This window comes from Manacus candei, unplaced genomic scaffold, assembly GCF_025592945.1.
Source record: "Manacus candei isolate 608988 ecotype Guabito, Panama unplaced genomic scaffold, ASM2559294v1 h1tg000028l, whole genome shotgun sequence".
NCBI classification, from domain to species: domain Eukaryota; kingdom Metazoa; phylum Chordata; class Aves; order Passeriformes; family Pipridae; genus Manacus; species Manacus candei.
This window is the reverse complement of record NW_026138076.1, coordinates 12517395-12535616: the sequence shown is the minus strand read 5'-3', so window position 1 is coordinate 12535616 and position 18222 is coordinate 12517395. Positions and strand designations below refer to the sequence as shown.

General features: G+C 33.6%; 1 protein-coding gene across 3 annotated transcripts in view; it reads right to left on the bottom strand.

Moving 5' to 3' along the window:
- Window positions 1–18222, bottom strand: part of TUSC3 (tumor suppressor candidate 3) — a 104780-nt gene that overhangs the window by 33304 nt on the left and 53254 nt on the right. For all 3 annotated transcript variants that reach the window (XM_051790354.1, XM_051790356.1, XM_051790355.1), the window contains exon 6: window positions 15812–15901. In XM_051790354.1, the coding sequence (XP_051646314.1) occupies window positions 15812–15901 (90 nt within the window). The remainder of the gene's footprint in view (window positions 1–15811; window positions 15902–18222) is intronic.

Below are 18222 nucleotides of genomic sequence, written 5' to 3'. Positions count from 1 at the left end.
CAAAACATGCTTCTGGTTTTAGGCAGACTGCCTTGAAGTACCATCTTAGGGGAGTTTAACAGCTATAAATTTGAACAGCAGCTTTTTGAAAGCCTAAAACCTAATATGTATGATACGCTGCAGCAAAGAGATCCACAGCTGTCTAACACGTAGAAACATTTTATTTGAAAATGTCACCCTCAAATTTATTTTAAATAAATGCAGCACTCAGATCAGTTTGTTATCATTCCTTCTACAAAAGTACTTCCATACTTAAGATCACTTTGTGTCATCGTCTGAGTTTTTTTGAGACTGTATTTAAGTTGTGCATGAAACACTGTACTTATAGCAGTAAAAGTGCTTTTCTCTTCTAATAATCTTAAACTGTTTGCTCTTTCATCCAGTGAATGTTTAGAGGTTGTTGTGATTATGCTACTCTAAGCAAAAGACCTTGCTCCTGAATAGAAACAGTCTGCCTAAAGCCAATCATTTTACAGGCATTTTAGTTCTACAGGAGAAAATGTATGACCTGTTTTTTAATTCACATCACTCTACAGGTTTTTTCCAACAGAGCCATTAAGTGGCAGATTACACTCTTGCACAGTTCTTCTGCATAGAACTCCACTTACACAGCAGCTGACCCTTCTCTGTCCTTCCAAATAACTTAAGGCCAACAGCAAACTGTCAAGCTCTTGGAAAGAGACAAAGAGTAAATAGCAAAGATGATATAATAAACCCCTTAAGATAGTACTGATTTTCCTTCACCTCAAAAAGTAAAAATTTACACCTGTTATTTCCTTATTCTGTCATGAGAGCTTTTTAGATCTCATTTTGTAACTTCTTCAAATCTACTTGATGACGAAACTTTCATCAGTTCAAGTGGACTGTCAGCAATAGCACTCATGCCTGTTGATGCCTTCCAGGAATTTGAATAGATACATGAGGCAAGACTTCCCTCTATTGCCATGCTCCTCTCTCCAATGTGTCATATTTAATCTAAAGGCCATTGTAATGAATTCATCTTCTTGTCAAAAACAGTGTTTGTTATCAGCCTCTTAAGTGATGCTAACAGGGAAACACGGATTGTGTTAAGATTTGGATTAATGCCAAAGGAAGAACTACATGCAGGAATAAATAGTTACAACAGTCACAAAATATGGACTATGTTGTATGAGACTAACTAGAAAAGGTCTAGCTTTCATCAAGGCCAGAATTCTGCCTACGTAGAATTCTCCAGGCACTTAGCATATTTGATGATTTTTGGATGTTAATTGTCATAATGACTTATTAGATATTAAGGGCTATTTTCATACATTTGAAATATTTGAGATTGCTGGTGAAACCCTAAGTTCTGTCAATCATTATTTGCTAATCTGTACATTAGAAGATCAAGTACGAGAATTTCACTGAAGTAAAACACAAATATTGCTTCAGAAATCTAAATGCAGTAAAGATTCACAAGGCTACCTATATCTTATAGTTGAGATAACACATAATTCTTGTAGATATTATCTTGAATAACTGACATATTGCTAACAGTGACCTATAAAGAAGGCCTTTCTAGCTCTCTACAGTCCACCAGCAGTGGTTAAGCTCTCAATTAATTTCAGTGTAACAACATAAAAGTTTAGCACAATTCTATTTCCATGTAAAATTTGCACAATACTTTTGAATTCACTGAGAATTTGCATCAAACACAGAGCCTGAATGCCTTAAAAAAAAATCAAATTATAGTGATCATAAATAGCTTGTATTAGTATTTGTATATTATACAGTGAGTTAGCTTTTATTCTGTATATTTACACTCCAGCACTAAACTCTGAAGTTCTAACTGGCTGACAATTCAAAACACATCTCAGAAAGAAACACGTATTTAATGCCAATTTCCTAAAGAGGAGGTTAGAAATGTGTTTGAAAATTACTTTTTTTTCCCCCCCAAAATGCTCATAAAAATCTCTAACAGAGACCAGAGTGGAATTTCATACTGTATCAGGACTGACAGAAACATTCAGAATTTAGCTTAACAGTCTGACATATTTATCATTACATTAACATCTAAACTGTATTAAAAACTGCATTTCAGTATGTGCAATGAGAAATTGGCTACACTACAAAAGCACTGATAATAGTGTTATCTCTTCTGTTCCAGCAAATATAACCTCAAAGAGGAAGCTTCCTCTATTGACAATTCAAAGCCTTCTTGAGTATTCACATTATGACTCTGACACTTGCATGACTGATAAGAGACAAAGTCAGAAAAAGTTTGAAGGTCATTCTTTTGTCTCCCTTGAAACTGGTATTTTTAATATCATCTAGCAACTCTTTTCTGGCAAACTCTATTGAGAAATGCATTGGTGTTTGGGTAGATATTTAAATGCAACTACTGTACCATTGAAACTGTTCTACTCACTTTTTTTTTAGCTTGCCAAATTAAAATAAAAACATCAGGAATAATAGAACTGACCTTTAAAATGAAAAAAGGAAACACTGCAATTAGGAAACACATCTATGCACACCAAAGTGATAGCTGTATTAAAAGATTAAGCTTTAAGCTTTTAAAATTGATTATGTCTAGGATCCATATATCAACTTGAATATGTATTTTTATTAACATTTCAAAGAGTTGTAAAAATTATAAAAATATTAAAGGACTGAAAACTGTGTTTGAAAGTCATATATAAGAGGATATAAAAATATTTCTATAGTATGACCTGTTAAATAGAGAAAAATTATATTCATAGCAAGTTAAAAAAGCAAGTTACTTTCACAGCATATTAGAAATAAATATATGACAAAGCAGGCCAGGATTCACCCACTGTAATACTTCAAAATACGACAGAAAATCCAAATTGAAATGTTCAAGGGGCACAATATATTTTTAAATTATTATCACACATACATAGCATTTAGGTATTAGGTTACTTTTATAGTTTCTCAGTTGAGAAATTAAATTTGATAATTAAACAAAAATTATATCAAAGTTATCTCTGAAACACCTAAAGTTAGTTTGAATGTTAAACTGAAGTACTCATTAAAATTATTGTGAATTTGAGTTAGCTATCAATTACATACACTCTCCCCCCTCATCATTTAGAATCTCTTCTCAATGACAAAACTGTTTTACAAATTTGGAATGAAGAAATCAGTTTACCCTTTGGTACAGTCATTTTCTAAACATTTATTCGAAGTAGCATTTTCACTGTCAATAGAAAATTACAAGATTGAAGAGGAAAGATCTTCAGCTTAAGTAGACAAACAATATATTTTCTCATCTGACACACAGTCTAGAAAAGCATTTAAGTCAAGATTCTGAGGAGTCTACAGATGTTTGGTCTTTTCAAGAAATAGAGAAAAGAGCAGCACAGTGCTACTAAGACAAAAGCCAAAAAACCCCAAAGCTGTATCTTAGCTTTTGTTCATTTATACATATATTAGCAAGAAATAGATACAAATTTATTTAATAACTCTTTATTAGAATATGCATGTTAAAATATAAGGCATGCCTCCTCTTAGGAACAGATGTATCAGATACAAATCTGTGACTGAAATATCTTCACGGAAGTAAAGCCTCTTGCTTCATATTAAAACAAATTTCAAAATTTGACTGGAAGAATACCACCATTACTGATGTAAAGATGCTTATGTTGAGCTGCTGAAGACTCAAAGGATATGTTTACATCAGAAAGCAGTACATATTAATTCTCCAAATCCAGTATCCACACTGTACACATCTCAAGTGGTTCTATTTCACACTAGTTCCTCTTTGGTCCAATGGACTGAACAAACCAGTAGCAGCTGGTTGGACTCCTAGGGTTCACCTTCTGGCAACATTTCTTGCAAAAGTATCATAAGGCCATGTGTTCTACGTATTGTAAACCAAAGTACAGAAGCTGGGAATAAAGGTGGCCTGGGTTTCAAAGGAGCAACTCTCAACTGAAAGAGACACTGGTGAGAGTGAACATTTCAGGCTTTGGAGGACAATAAAGCAGAGAGAGAACTCAGACTCCACTCACAGAGAGGGATATAACAAAGCTGAAGAACCAAAAAGCATTCAGAAAAAGAACTTCTTGTGGTAGATTGGAGACTAATTTTTGAGGTAGAATTGAAACAGATACTACTAACGACAGACCTCAGTGATCGTTACATGACACCTGGCAGATTCCATCCTCAGTTACCTACTGGTTCCACAAGAATCAATAATATTTTAAGTGCATTTTTCATATTGAAAAGGACACTGTAAAGATACAGGAAACATAAAATAATTTCAGGTAAAATTACTTGATTCAGTAAGATAAATTGAAATATTAATGATAACACATTTTAAACTTTCAATTTAAGATTTTTGCATTTCTAAAGAGCTCAATTGAAATGGAAAATAATGAGGGAAATCAGCCACACAAAAAATTTGGTGAACTGAATGAATCAGAGACTAACCGTTGAACTCAATAAAGTTATCTTGAATCTATATCTCACACATGATAAAACCAAATAAATAAATAAATAAATAAATAAATAAATTATTGACCTTTCAGGGAAGTATTCCAGAACTGATTAATAATCCCAAATGAAATACAATGAACAATCAGAGTTTGGAAAGGGGCTAACTAGCAAATACATTTCCCTCTTAAAAGGTCAAGAAGCTTAAGGATAAAATGAAAGTTGTCAAGAGGCAAACTGAGGTAGCCACACAAATGAAATGCAAACAGATAGCTCAAATTTCAGTCATTAAAGAAGAGAACAAGCAAAAAAGTTAATATGCAGTAAAGGGTGGTAATCACCCTGCTTCTGAATTCTGTGTTTATGATGAATAAAAGTGATACAAGTGTCCACAGCTGACAGAATGCATCTAGACCACATAAAAAGCTGAAGGAAAACTCAAAAAGCAGAATTCTGAAACTAGTAAATAAATCTTAAGGTCAAATAACAATTTTAATTTTTTATGTATGTATTTGAGCCAGGTCGATCTGACCATGTCATTGCAAATCTACAGAGCAGCGTACACAGAAACCAAACCCACCCTGGAAAGAAGGAAGTAAAATTTCAATCACAAAAAACGTTTCTAAATAAATTTTGAAATAAAGAACACTTGAACATATGAAGGAACATGAAATATAGCACACTTAATCCAAAGAGACAGGTACCAGATCTATCAGGCATCTCTTTCTTAAGGGTGCTCCTGACAAAAAAAAACATGTTACTGTTTATCTGAACTTTGGCAATTCATTCTGTTACATGTATTCCTTGGATGAAAAGAACTCAGACAGGAAAAAAGTATCTACTATATAAGCATGGGCTGAACATGATTCAATACTTTGATCTGCCTATTAAAAAAGCTCAGTCAAAATCAACATACAAAGTGTTGCATCTGTGGTTGCCCCAGTAATTGAAAACTTAATGTGAATACAAAAGGTGGTACAACAGCACTGTAAAACAAGTCTTGGAGCAAAACCTTAATTAAAGTCAAAGATTTCTATAAGATAGACTTGCCCATGACTGGACAATGTACAAGGGTCCTTCCACTACTGCATACTCATGCAGTATGAATTAGGCTTTCAAGTTATTTTATGGATTAGCGCTATATGAAATGGTGTAGATGGTCGAATAAAAAAAATTAAGAGGCAAAGGAGAAGGAAAACAATTCAAACCAATACGATGCATACAGACTAAACTGGTTTACTTGGTACTTATGTTAATAATCCAACATTACATTATTCATTAGCTCTCAAAGAGAATAAGTTCCACGGAACAGAAACTCATTAAATATATCAGCAAATGCATATTGGTGAAATGTATACAGATGTATAGCTGTAAAATCCAGGATTCTGTTGGAAGTTGTTTCTGGTTTTTGTTTTTGATTTTTTCCTCATTATCCTTTTCTTTTTCAAATTGCTGTTGCATGTTTAATGTTCCAGTTGTGCTGTCTGTTTTCAGGATTAGTTCTGCCATGTACTATACATGCCATCTTTTCTGGAAGGTATGTTCTTCAATTTATACAGAAAATAATCCTCTGAGTAACAGTGGTTTGAATGTCTCTCTAACCTGCTTCTTCTACAATTTTTTTTCTCAGCTTTAAGATGCTTGTTTGGAGGGATTTCAATTGTTTATTCTTCAGTAAATGAAGCTTTCCAATATTTTAGCAGGGTTAGGGAATCATGAAATTAAACAAACAGGAGAAAAAACCAGAAGAAATACAAATTAAAGTTTTTGTACGGTTTCTATTTTTGCAGTTACTCAAGTTTTGCAAAATATTTGTAGGCCTGAATTTAATCTAGTGTTTTTTAAGGGATGAGAAGAATACAGTGGAAAGACCACAGGCCTCTGTGAGCAATACCTCAAATGGCATATACATTCACATCACATCCTTGTGGTTCGGTATTTTCCAGAGCTAATTAATAACTGTAAGTGACCAATTATTGGGATTTTAAATGACTAACAGCTGAAATTTAATTCAATTTTGTTCTGTAATCAATTCTTAAAATCCATGATTAAACTGTGCACCTGATCCAATGCTTGCATCATCTCCATTTACTGTAGCATACTTCTAGTTAAATGCACATTCAGAAGGTAAAGTAGCTAACACTGCCAAAAGTCTCTCCAGTTCTTTACAGGGCCATACAAAAGGGCTGTGAGTTCTACCACGTCCAAATAGTTCTGCACATTTCCAGCACTCAATTTTGAAGCTTAGATTTTACACCCAAGGCATTTTAATGGTAGTATACCTACATGTCTTCTAAAGGCAATCTGTGTCTTTTTTCCTCATTTCCCACATTAATAGTATCTTAAATTACAGCACTGGACAAGACCAGATGGTGTTTATTCAATCATTATACTATTCATTGAATTGTTCTCTGTCTAAAAACAAAATAAAAAAAATAATAGAACTACTGTGAAAAAATTACGTCTTCAATGATTCTGGTAATGACCCACACAGAAGACTATGAACAATTCCTACTTTTATATATCTAAGAGGGATTACTCTGGTTAATATGAACTATGGAATACATTTTCTTGTTTGAAATGTTTTTTAGAACCAAATTCTTCTTTCATTCTATTGGCCTGTATTAGAAGTGTGAGAGGCTGGTAAATGCAAAGAACTTCCCTCTTTTAAATGGTAATGCCATTTTTAGTACATGTAGAACATTTTGCTATGCTAAGTGACCTCAGGACCTAAGAACATGAAGGAGATTATTTAATGCTTTTGTTTACTGCACAAAAGCTAGACTTGCAAGACTGCCAGTAAAGGACTTTTTTAATTTGCACTGTACCTGAAATTACAGTGCTCCAGCCTTTAAGACCTTGAGTATAAATATTAATGATGGACTTTTAAGGGGAACAGTGCAAAATGCCTCTTTGCAGTACAAATATATACAAAAGAACTACAGTCTATTTCTAATAAATATGAAAGTTTGATTCTAGGAGTACTGAATACTAAGAATAGGTGATGCACACAAAATCTGCTTCTCAACCCACTTTTGTGCATAATATTAGCTTGACGCAAGATGCCTTTAAAACCTTTAAAGAGCAGATCAATCTCAGTTGTGTTATGCAGAAGCAAACTCTCCTGAGAAGGGCTCCAGTTCTGCAATGGCTTTTTAAGGGATAGACAAATGTGCTTGTCTAAAGGCTAGTGCAAAACAAAAATAATTCCTTGTGAAAAGCCTACTACTTTGTAAACTTGTTTCTCAACAATGTGGACATAAAGTAAGTTTGAATGTTGACCAGAAATGGGGATAGAAGTTACATTACCTCCTCATCATACTCCAAGAATATGGGCAAAGCAGTTGCCCATTGTAATTCTCTTACAAACATTTTGGGGGACTTTGATAAACACAGCTTGCCAGTTACACAGTCACCGCAAGACAACTGACTTTAGCAACATCTACTTCTAAACATAAGTATTGATAATGCAACAGCCATGTAAGCTAGTCTTGTGAGCAGGATCTAACTGGAACTAATGTAAAAAAAAAAAAACAACAGAAACAAACAAACAAACAAAAACCAAACCAAACCAAACCATCTAAATTTTCACCCAATACTTTAGAACAGAATCCCAATAGCTTGAACTTGTCCTTTGGACATAAGAGAAGAGCAGAAAGCTTTAACATTACTAACACATGTTGTATAGCATTTTTGATGACATAAGCATTATAGAATCCGCAAAATAGTTTTTATATTTCCAAGATATTTTACAATGACTATTAAGAAGACAAATATATATATATATATACACATTCAATTTCTTTTATAATTACAACCATTACAATAAACAGAAGTACAATGCCAGCCAAAGAATATTAGATAAATAAACTGTATAAATTAATCTGAGAAATGCAAAAAAATTAGGAAATAATGTCCTTAATTTATTGAAATATTCTCATTGTTTGTTCAAAAGCTGGACAAAATTTCATTTCTGCTATTGAAGCATTACTGTGTCAAAAGAAAAACAGATACACACATGTTGCTTCAAGTTGATTTTCATAGTTGCTTTGAATAGGTCTGCTGTTATAAAAATTAGTGATAATTTTACCAATGATTTAGAAAAAAAAAAAATCACAAAACATCGCTCCCCAGCCAAATAATAACAAAAAAAGTTTAACCCAGTAATCAACCCTTCCCTTTACCAGAGCCCCTACTCCCCCATTCTATTCCTATGTACAACCTTCCCAAGTACCAGCTTATTCTATTTTCATTTTTGTATAGCAATAGGTTTTGACTATCTGAGTATACCAGCTGAAGCTCCTCAGTTACTAGGGTTCAGACTCTGTATAACCTTTATGTAATTTTGCTGCTACGCAATGGGGAAAAAACCCAAGCTACCTAGAACAGGACACTTTTAAGTCTCAAACTGAAAGGAACAAATGAGAGTAGTGGTAGTAACATCATTAACCTTGAGAATGTTCATAATACTTCAAAAGAATATGTAAGGAAAATAATGAAAGTTGTGTGTGTGTGCGTGTGTGTCTGTGTATGTGTCTGTCCCTGACTATATTATCTACAAGATGTCTGACAACACGTATAAAGAAAAAAATTTTTTAATCTTATGAATGATTCAAGGAACAGAAAAACAAAACCTGCCATTTAATATTCAGGAACTCAGAAATATGTAATAGGCGAGATATATATAGTACTACCCTACTGTCTTTTAGAGGCTCAGAAGAATAAACTGCATGTACAATAAAACTTTTAACTTAGTTTTAACTTTTTATTTACCTTTTAATTTAGTCTTTATGTCTTCTTCTACTGTATCTTCCTTCAGGAATAGTCAGTTAACATGAAAGGTTAGCCAAAGAAAGGAATTAATGCTGGCACCAGAGCTAGACAAAAAAAATGTCAGAATAATTTTTGTTTCTGTGAAAACATACAAAAAGTATTTTATATTTAATAAAATATCAAGTAGCAAATAACTATTGCCTTGTAGATTAAAAAAAAAAAATCAAAAGTTCCTTATCTTCAATAAAAAATAACCACAATAAAAAGGTGTCTCTCTGAACTGGAGGTTATGGGTGAATTAGTCCGTGAAGGACTGTCTGAAGTATGCTGCTTCACTTACATTAACACACTCAAATGCATGTTCCTTCTCTTGACATTGTTCACAGGCATAAGAGAAATCTAATCTGCTACACTAAAATGACAGCATTAGAGCTTACTAGCCAAACTATATGGAAAGGTAAGAGCTCATAAAAATGCACCAGGTCTATAGCTCTAAAAGGTTCTACAGAATAGAAAATATTTTGATACTTCCTCAGTAGTTCACAAGACAATTCCCAACTGCTGAAATTTTACTTCAGCACAAGTAACATCTGCACCCTTGTACCATAGATTATCTTTCTACAGGGAACAGATAAGAGTCACAAAAATAATCCATCAAAAATGGTGAAAGATTGAAAGATGCTGTTGTGCAATAGAGAAAATATGTTCCTTTCCTCACTTCTCCCTTCTCCACTCTCAAAGCTGCAAGATTTTAGAAGAAAACAAATGCTTAAGTTCTTAATAGCTATAGGAAGCATATCTGCATGACTCTATTCAGAGCAGAATCTATACTGAGAAAAAATCTCTGACTACTCCAGGCTTAATTTTTTCTTGTTTCCAGTTTGGATATTGGTATCATAATAATGCTAGTGTCACTTAAGCCAAAGTATGCTGACAGGAGTTCTGAAAAGCTGTTCTGCTGGGCTAAGTCCATATTTTATTAACGTTACTGTTAAATTCCAATTAAGAACTTGGCTAAATCAGCTTTTACTGAAGAGAAGGATAAAATTTACCTTGACTGTTCCTGAGGGAAATTGAAAACAAAAGACAAAAATAAATTAGAAGGTAAAATTAAAAGAATTCTGTGGATGGTCAAACACTAGAACAGGTTGAGGAATCTCTGACTATGGAGACATTAAAAATTCTCTTAGACAAAGTCCTGAGCAACCTGACCACCTCTGAACAAGCAGCTGGACTAGACAATCTTCAAAGTTACCTTCCAATCAAAATTATTGTAATAGAGAAGCCTCTTATCTTTTAACATCGATACAACCAGTAAAATCTGGGGAGACGGAAAAACTAGATTCCTGTCTGGTATTTAAGTTGAATTTAAGAAAATGGTTTGTTCTAGTAGTAACAGAACAACATGAACCAGTTTTTCCCATGTGTCATTCTGGTTTTCTGTCTTAAAGTATATTTTACTGTATTGCATTATCATTCTATCTCCAGATACCTCATAACTACATATTTGAGGTCTCCCTGATTTCTGACATAAAAAGAGCTGTTCTGCAGAAAATAGCTGTTTCAAATTAAACTAAATAGCTTCTAGGAGCTCATCTACACTTGGCAAAAGGAAGGCAAAGAGTGGTGGACAAGGAGTGTTTATTAGTTGAAAGTGGTATCAGTCAATTAAAATTCGATTTCTGTTGTTGCAAGAAGCAATTCAAATCTGGCAGGTTGCTTTTTTATTATTTCATTTTATTGGCTTTTATCATGATAGACTACTTGCTGAATGCTTACTTGTCTAAAATCTGGTTTTACTTGATGAGAACATGTTCCATCTTTACTGAGACGAAATAATGGCCCTTGCAATACAATGGCACTATGTGAACTTTTACAGCATGCATGTGTCCAGAATTGACCATTATAAGAACGCAGAGATTCTAATGCCTCATCTCAGCAACCCTTCTGCCATGACTATTTTCCTACCTCCTTTTCTTCCCACAGTAAAAAATAGAGTTTCCCTGTATGGTTTCCCTGTTCTAGTCTCAAGACAGAAACATGTTATACAGAATGCCAGACACAATCACCCTTGCAATCTCAAAAATTCAGACAGATCTCTTACACAGGTTAATAATTTTCCCAACTGTAGTTTAGATATGATGTTGCCCAGTTGTTAATGTGCTGGTCTGTTAAAAGAATTAAGATTGTTTTATACTAGTTCTATGCCTTACACTGCTCTTCGTTAACTTTTTTGACTAAATCATGACAGAAGTTTAATTTAAAGGCTTGAGAAACCTCTACCTCTTGCAGCTTCTGAATAGATTCACTGTTTTGATAATCACAGGAAAGCTATTTCATTAAAAATATTCATAACATAAATAAAGCACAACTCATTTCTCTCCAGTACATTAACATAAATAATTGGCTATTCTCTTAAAATTTTGAGAAGCATTTCCAACAATAGTATGGTTTTGATTACCATAATATTACACCAAAATATTCCCGTGGTAAAAGTCAGACCAATCTCATACCTTATGTTAGGTACTGATATAATAATCCATATCAACTTTTTTTTATCCAAAAGCAAGACAAATATATAATAACATATCACACAGTAAACTGACTGTTGTATGCATTGAAATCGCTACCAAACAATGTTGCCACTTGCAGAAAAGTCGGGCATTACAAAGACAATCTTGGCCAACTGTACTTCAAACATGCTTCCAGATACACTGAAGGCAAAAGGACAATGTATTTACTGTGACCTACTGAGCTTGAAAGGGAGTAATTCTTTAAAACCGTTTCAAGAAATGGTTCCATATACTTTAATTAGACTGACATGAAAACCTTTGTATCAGAAACCATGAAGAATTAACTTCAGTGACATTTTATCCTGCTTAGCAGTACAGGGCTAACATGAGTTAAGAATCCCAATATTCTTAGTTGAAATTTTTCAGAGTACCTTAACTTTGCATTGACAAATGCAAAAATTGTACCAGCAAATACATGTTTCATTTAACTTCAGAAACATTATCACATATCTGTATCAGCAAGAAAAGTGAATAAAAATCAGTGCTTATAAAATTGCGAAAGGTAAGTGATGGGAGGAGGGGGGAAGGATGAATTAGCTCTACAGTTGAACAAATATTTAATATGGTATTATAAGGTATTCTATCTAAAAGATAAATTGCTTCCTAAGGACATAATTTGTGTTATGCTTAAGCAATTTTAACAATCTTTTAAATATAAGACATTACAAAATATCCAATATTGTGGCAAATAATACCATTGTCTATTCCACAAAGCAGCAACTAATAACTGATAAAAAAACCATCATATTTTCCTCTTCACACAAAAACTTTTCCAACTTCTAATAATTTCTTCTCAGAGAAGGAAAGGAAATAATGAGCTTTGGAAACCATCCAGTATTTTAGATCGAGCTTGTCCTTTGCCCTCTTCTCATTTACAGCAAACTTTCGACCATTTTAAAGATGCAGTCTTAAGTATATTGCACAATAAAAATTGTGGAATTTGTATGCAAAATAAAACAAAAGGTTGCTAATCCATGGAAAGATATACATAAATGCTTTCTTAGCCATTGCTGCTATTTGATTAAAAGCTGATGAAAATCTAATGAGAATTCTTTGCTATTAGGTCAATTAAACAGCAGCAGAACTACCTCTGCAAAAGGTTCAAAACCATGTAATTGCTTTCTCCAGCTCTCTACTTGTCTCACCACCAGCTCTATTCAGATCAAGTTCTGAATAAAAATCAGAATTTTCACAAGATTTTATACACAGACACCAACAGTAGGTTTAGTTATCACACTCAGTCCCAGTAAAACAGGTACCAATTTTAGTGTCACACAGTCAGTAAGGGCCTAATCCTAACAAAATTATTTGGTAAAAGATGAAGATCTCCAGAAATGAAACAGAAATAAAGTATGTGCCAAGATAGAAGACTAGCACCAGTTTCATCAACGTAAACCAGAACTGACACAGCAAACAGTGTGATTCAGCTTTCTACATTAAAATTGATGCTGCTTTTGCATGGATCCAAAACCCAAAATTAGCTGATGGCAATGGGGAATAAAGGAACTAACTGCAACAATCTCAATAAGAGAGCACATACAGAAATACAAAAATATGGTTTGAAAGCTTCAAGGAATAAAATCGTAGAGTAGTTTAGGTAATCAAGCAAAGAATCATAACCCCAGTTCACAAGCCAAAAATTTTAAGAACTGGTAATGTTACCTGCACAAGATACTGGCAATAGTAAGTAGTGTTGTCTAAGCAAAGCAAACAGCTGTCCTTTTATCTTTTGAAAAACAAACAAACAAACAAAAAACCAACAGGAATTTAAGAAGAAATTGTCATCCAGAATTACAGCAAGAACAAAACATATCATGAGAGATATGTGAGGTAAGGAACAGTTTATGAAGACAGATTATTACCACTTTCAAAGGCTGCTGGAATATCAGGCCAGCACAGAACTTAACCACTAGCTCCTATGAAGTAAGAAAACCTCAGATCAGTAATTTTGAACTTAACAATAAAACTGTTAAGCTTGGTGAGCAATTCTATGCCTCCTCCTAAAATCAGAAATTTACATGGTAAGACTGTCAATAAAGTTTCAGAGTATTACATACAGGTAATCCTTGTACAAAACTGGTATGCACATTTGGAATCAGTACTAAATGCTAGACGTTGGAAAGAAAGCAATGAGTTAAATTTCATCCAGATGTAAAGACAGCAGTTGCTGACTTAATTCACAGTGTGTTACAGTGAATTATCACGGTTGAGTAAATCTCAAAGAAGTGTTAGATAAGCACTTTTATGACTTCAAAGTCACAGAAAGATAGATAAGTGCTAGAAAAATGAAATAGGAAAATGTTCAATACCGCTATTTGAAAAAACCCCTCACAATCTAAAATAGGTAAAGGTTTATAGAATACTTAATTGGCTTCTAACACCTCTAAAGTTAGAGTTTTAAATTAAAACTATACTGGTCGGTGAAAGCTCAATTAAAGCAGGATCTTGGTGACCCTGCATCTTTCCTTTTTTTAATTTTTAGGATCTGACTGGTTTTACTTACTGACACAACTTACCTGAAGTCATATACTGCAGTAAAACCAAAAAAGAATGTATGTATGTTTACCAATACAATAGGTTAGTATCTAGAATTTAAAAACATCTTTACCATTATTTCCATTATTTAGTTGTGTGTGCTAACACTCCCAAAGTAGTAGCTTTACAGACACTTAGGATATGAGTCCACACTTGAAAACTTAGACAATCCAGCACAAATTCAGGAATATGTTAAGATTACTTAATGTAGGATATACTTCAGAAACAGGTCTTTCAGACAGGCGATGTGTATACAACTGGACATGGTAAAAACTAATGTCATAAATGCTGCTTTTTCTATGCAGTATTTCTCCTTTCCGTCACTCCATAAGAAAGCATCATAAACTTAATACTGCAAAGCAGTAATGAAAAATTCTAAATTTTCATAAAGTGTTTTAGTAAGACTATTTATTACATCATCAATTCTATTTCTGAATAACAAAGTTCACAGATGAAATCCTGACATTTTTATGAAATCAATATGCTGATAAAACGATAAAATGTAAATGTGTAAATGTAGATTGATAAAATGCAGATCGGTAATCAAATTCAAACCATCATTTTTTGCTACTCCAATTAAGATATGACACTAACGGAGTTAAAACAGATTTTTTCTTTAAGGCATAAGACAGTTTCCTTTAACTAGTGATGGTCAAAGCTGAAAAGCTTCCTGATCGATAAGTTCATTGCAAGTTCTGTAGATTCCATCCCAAGAAACTGCTTTAAATGTGGTAAATAACTAAGAGTGGTAGAAACTTGGCAAGGTCCTCTTTATTTTCCTAGCAGGCAAAGAGAGTTTATTTTTCTGAAGTCTGATGAACATTTGCTAATTTGTGAGCAGGAAGAAGCAAACGAGGTAATTCTTCAAAGACAGCAGTAGCAGGATCTAACTAATTTTGGCAATAGTAATTTTGGCAATAGTCAACTTAGTAAAGTTGATAAAGAATTTAAATTAAAGGAGCAAAGAGATACAGGATAGAGCATTCCATAAAGTTCAGTGGAAGTGTTACAGACATGATGGGAGATGGTACAAAGCACATGAAAATATTTGGCACCTCCTTTTCTAAATAAAATGCTCTGGACAGGAGGATAAGAGCTTACAAACCTCAAGGGTTTGTGTAAATGTAGCCTGAAAGGAAGAAACAAAAGAGATCTGTTTTTTACCATGTGAGGGAGCACATCCCTACAAAAAGACACAATATCTGTGTTTATCTTTGGGCAGCGGAAAATTGTGTGGTATGGAACATTTTATAACACATTCACTACAGTTAGGAGCCTCATAGAGAGAATTTTGGAAAACACAGCCACCTACGTCATTGCTCAAATTAGAGACGGTAGCACCTTTCAAACACCTAAAATTCCAAAGACTCTGCTTGCAACTAGAGACTTAAGACTCTGACAGACTGTCATACAGAACTATGGAACTGCAACTTTTTGCAATTGTAGACTCACTGTAGCAAGCGACTGTCTATACAATGTTTCCCCTAAAAATAAAATTGAAATAATCAACTCACCACTTGTCCATTCTGAGGATTTTTATGTGCATATGGTGGTCCACGGATGTGATTCCACATCTGACCAGATGTCATAGCAAATACAACACACTAGGAAAAATAGAAAAACAATATGCTTATTAACTTACCATGATGAATTGAACAGAAAACCATTCTGCTGGTGATTCTTGCTTTACATATGTACTTGTTCCCCTAACCAGACACACTATCTTCCTCTATGTGAATTTCAGCATCATGTATTCAGATGTGTTGCTCTCATAAAATTCTCAATCACTTTTGTTATTCTGAAAATGAGTTAGTTCAAGAGAGATTTTTCAAATCTCTCTTGAAATAATCCTATATTTATGTGCCACATTTGCACATCTATATGGCAACAAGCACTTGGAGCAGTAGAAGGCATTCATTGCAAATGTTCTGGAAACTAGTATCCAGGATTTATAGAACCTTTCATGAAAATATTTCTGTCTCTAAATTCTATATAAATGTTTAGCTTACCTTTTTGCTTTCAGGTGTACAAAATGATACAAAAAGTCACAGAAAAAAATCCAGTTATTAAAAAAAACCCTGTCCTATTTTATGAAATTCTCATTGTGTGTCCTATATGACTGTGATTCATTTTAGCTATGACAAATAGCAGTGACTGAGTTGTTAGAAAAGTGAAATTCCCTATGGAGGAGTGTGAAGTTAGGTTAGAGATATATGACAGCTGTAAAAACAGACTTTAATTCTCATAGAAGGTCATTATGATTCTCTTAAAGAGGAAAATACCGTATCTTTTGATTAACAAATGAGAAAAACAGAAATAGGGAACTTGTATAATCTAAACATATCTTGCGTCGTATCAGTATAGATAATCCTTAGAAAAATTACAAGATAATTTAGATACAGTTACATATATGCTCATTTTTACCGTATATCAATATTCCCAACAGCACACCTAAGTCATAAGTAGATGGATCACAAATGTAAAAATTCATACCATAATGACTAACTAAGCCAGGGTTTACTAAAACCCTTAAAGAATTTTCTTTAAAGAATACTTAGTAACTCATTTGTGAAGTAAATATAAGCTACTGGAGCTCTGAAATCCTATAAATGCAGCATTGTCACCTCTAGTAATATGAATAAATTTTGCAAGGTCTTACTACTGAATCTTGCCAGGTTTTATTCAAATCTGTCTTGTCTTTCCTGGTTTTGGGTTTTGTTTTGGTGGAGTTTTGTTTGGTATTTTTTTGTTGTTGTTGTTTGGTAATTGATAGGGTTTTTTAACTTCTTTAGCTGAAACAGCAATTTTTCCAAAGACCGCGTGACTATGTCTAGTTTACATTACAATTGCTTATCTTCGTGTGGCTCATTAATTTCCCCTCCCCCATTCTGTTTGGGATGAAATAATTATGACCAACACACTGAGGTAGTGCAGGCATGAGCTGACTGTAGAGACAGTAGAACTGTAAACACAGGATGTAACGTACCACTATGGAATGATAAGAAAGGATGCACAGGATTACACTGGAGACCCCAAGCCTATAAATATTACACCAACAGTGAACAAAGAAACACAGATATGGGAGCTCATCAAAAACAGTTTTAGGGCTAACAAAAGGAACAAAGGACAAGCATCCAACATATGGAAGACCACCACCATTTACCCAGTAAATTCTGATGTAAAATTTAGTTGCAGATCAGTGAAGGAAGCACAAAGCATGAAATAGCCCCTAAGACCCTAAAGCAAGGAGGAAGAAAGCAGCAACATCATACTCCTCCCTGGAGGAGAACCTGGAATGCTGACAACTCACCATAGTACCCCATCACCCCAAACCAAAGCCAAAGAATGATCTCGAGATATAAACAGTGGAAGAGTAACCATGACATCAGAGAAAGGCAAAGACACTAAGAAGTGTGTGCAAAACAATTTTAGTTATGCTGTTATGATTAAGACTTTTTTCTCTTGTAATAGAAAAGAAAGATACATTTTCATATATGATTTAATTATAATTCTTCCTTGTAGTGTTAAGATTTTACTTACAATAAGAACAGGTTCTTGGCTTTAAATATAAGGTGTGTTTCATTTTGCCTATAACAGGATTTGGAATGTAACAGTATATTAATTAATATGGCAGATGAAGGCATACAGGTAGTGATTATTAGCAAATGGATTATGTTTTAATTAATATTATGCAACAAAATGAAAAGGGTATACAGTGACATTACTGGAAAAGAGTAACAGATAGTTATTTCTATACCTTGCAGACTGTTTTAGCAGAGAAATTTATACTGCAATTTTGGTGATGAATCACACAATAGATAGCTTATGTGAAAGCACAAAAGTATAGAAACTGAAAATGTGGATAACAAAAGTGAGGTGAAAGATATTTTGAAAGGCAAAAAATTAGGTGAAAAGTAAAACATTG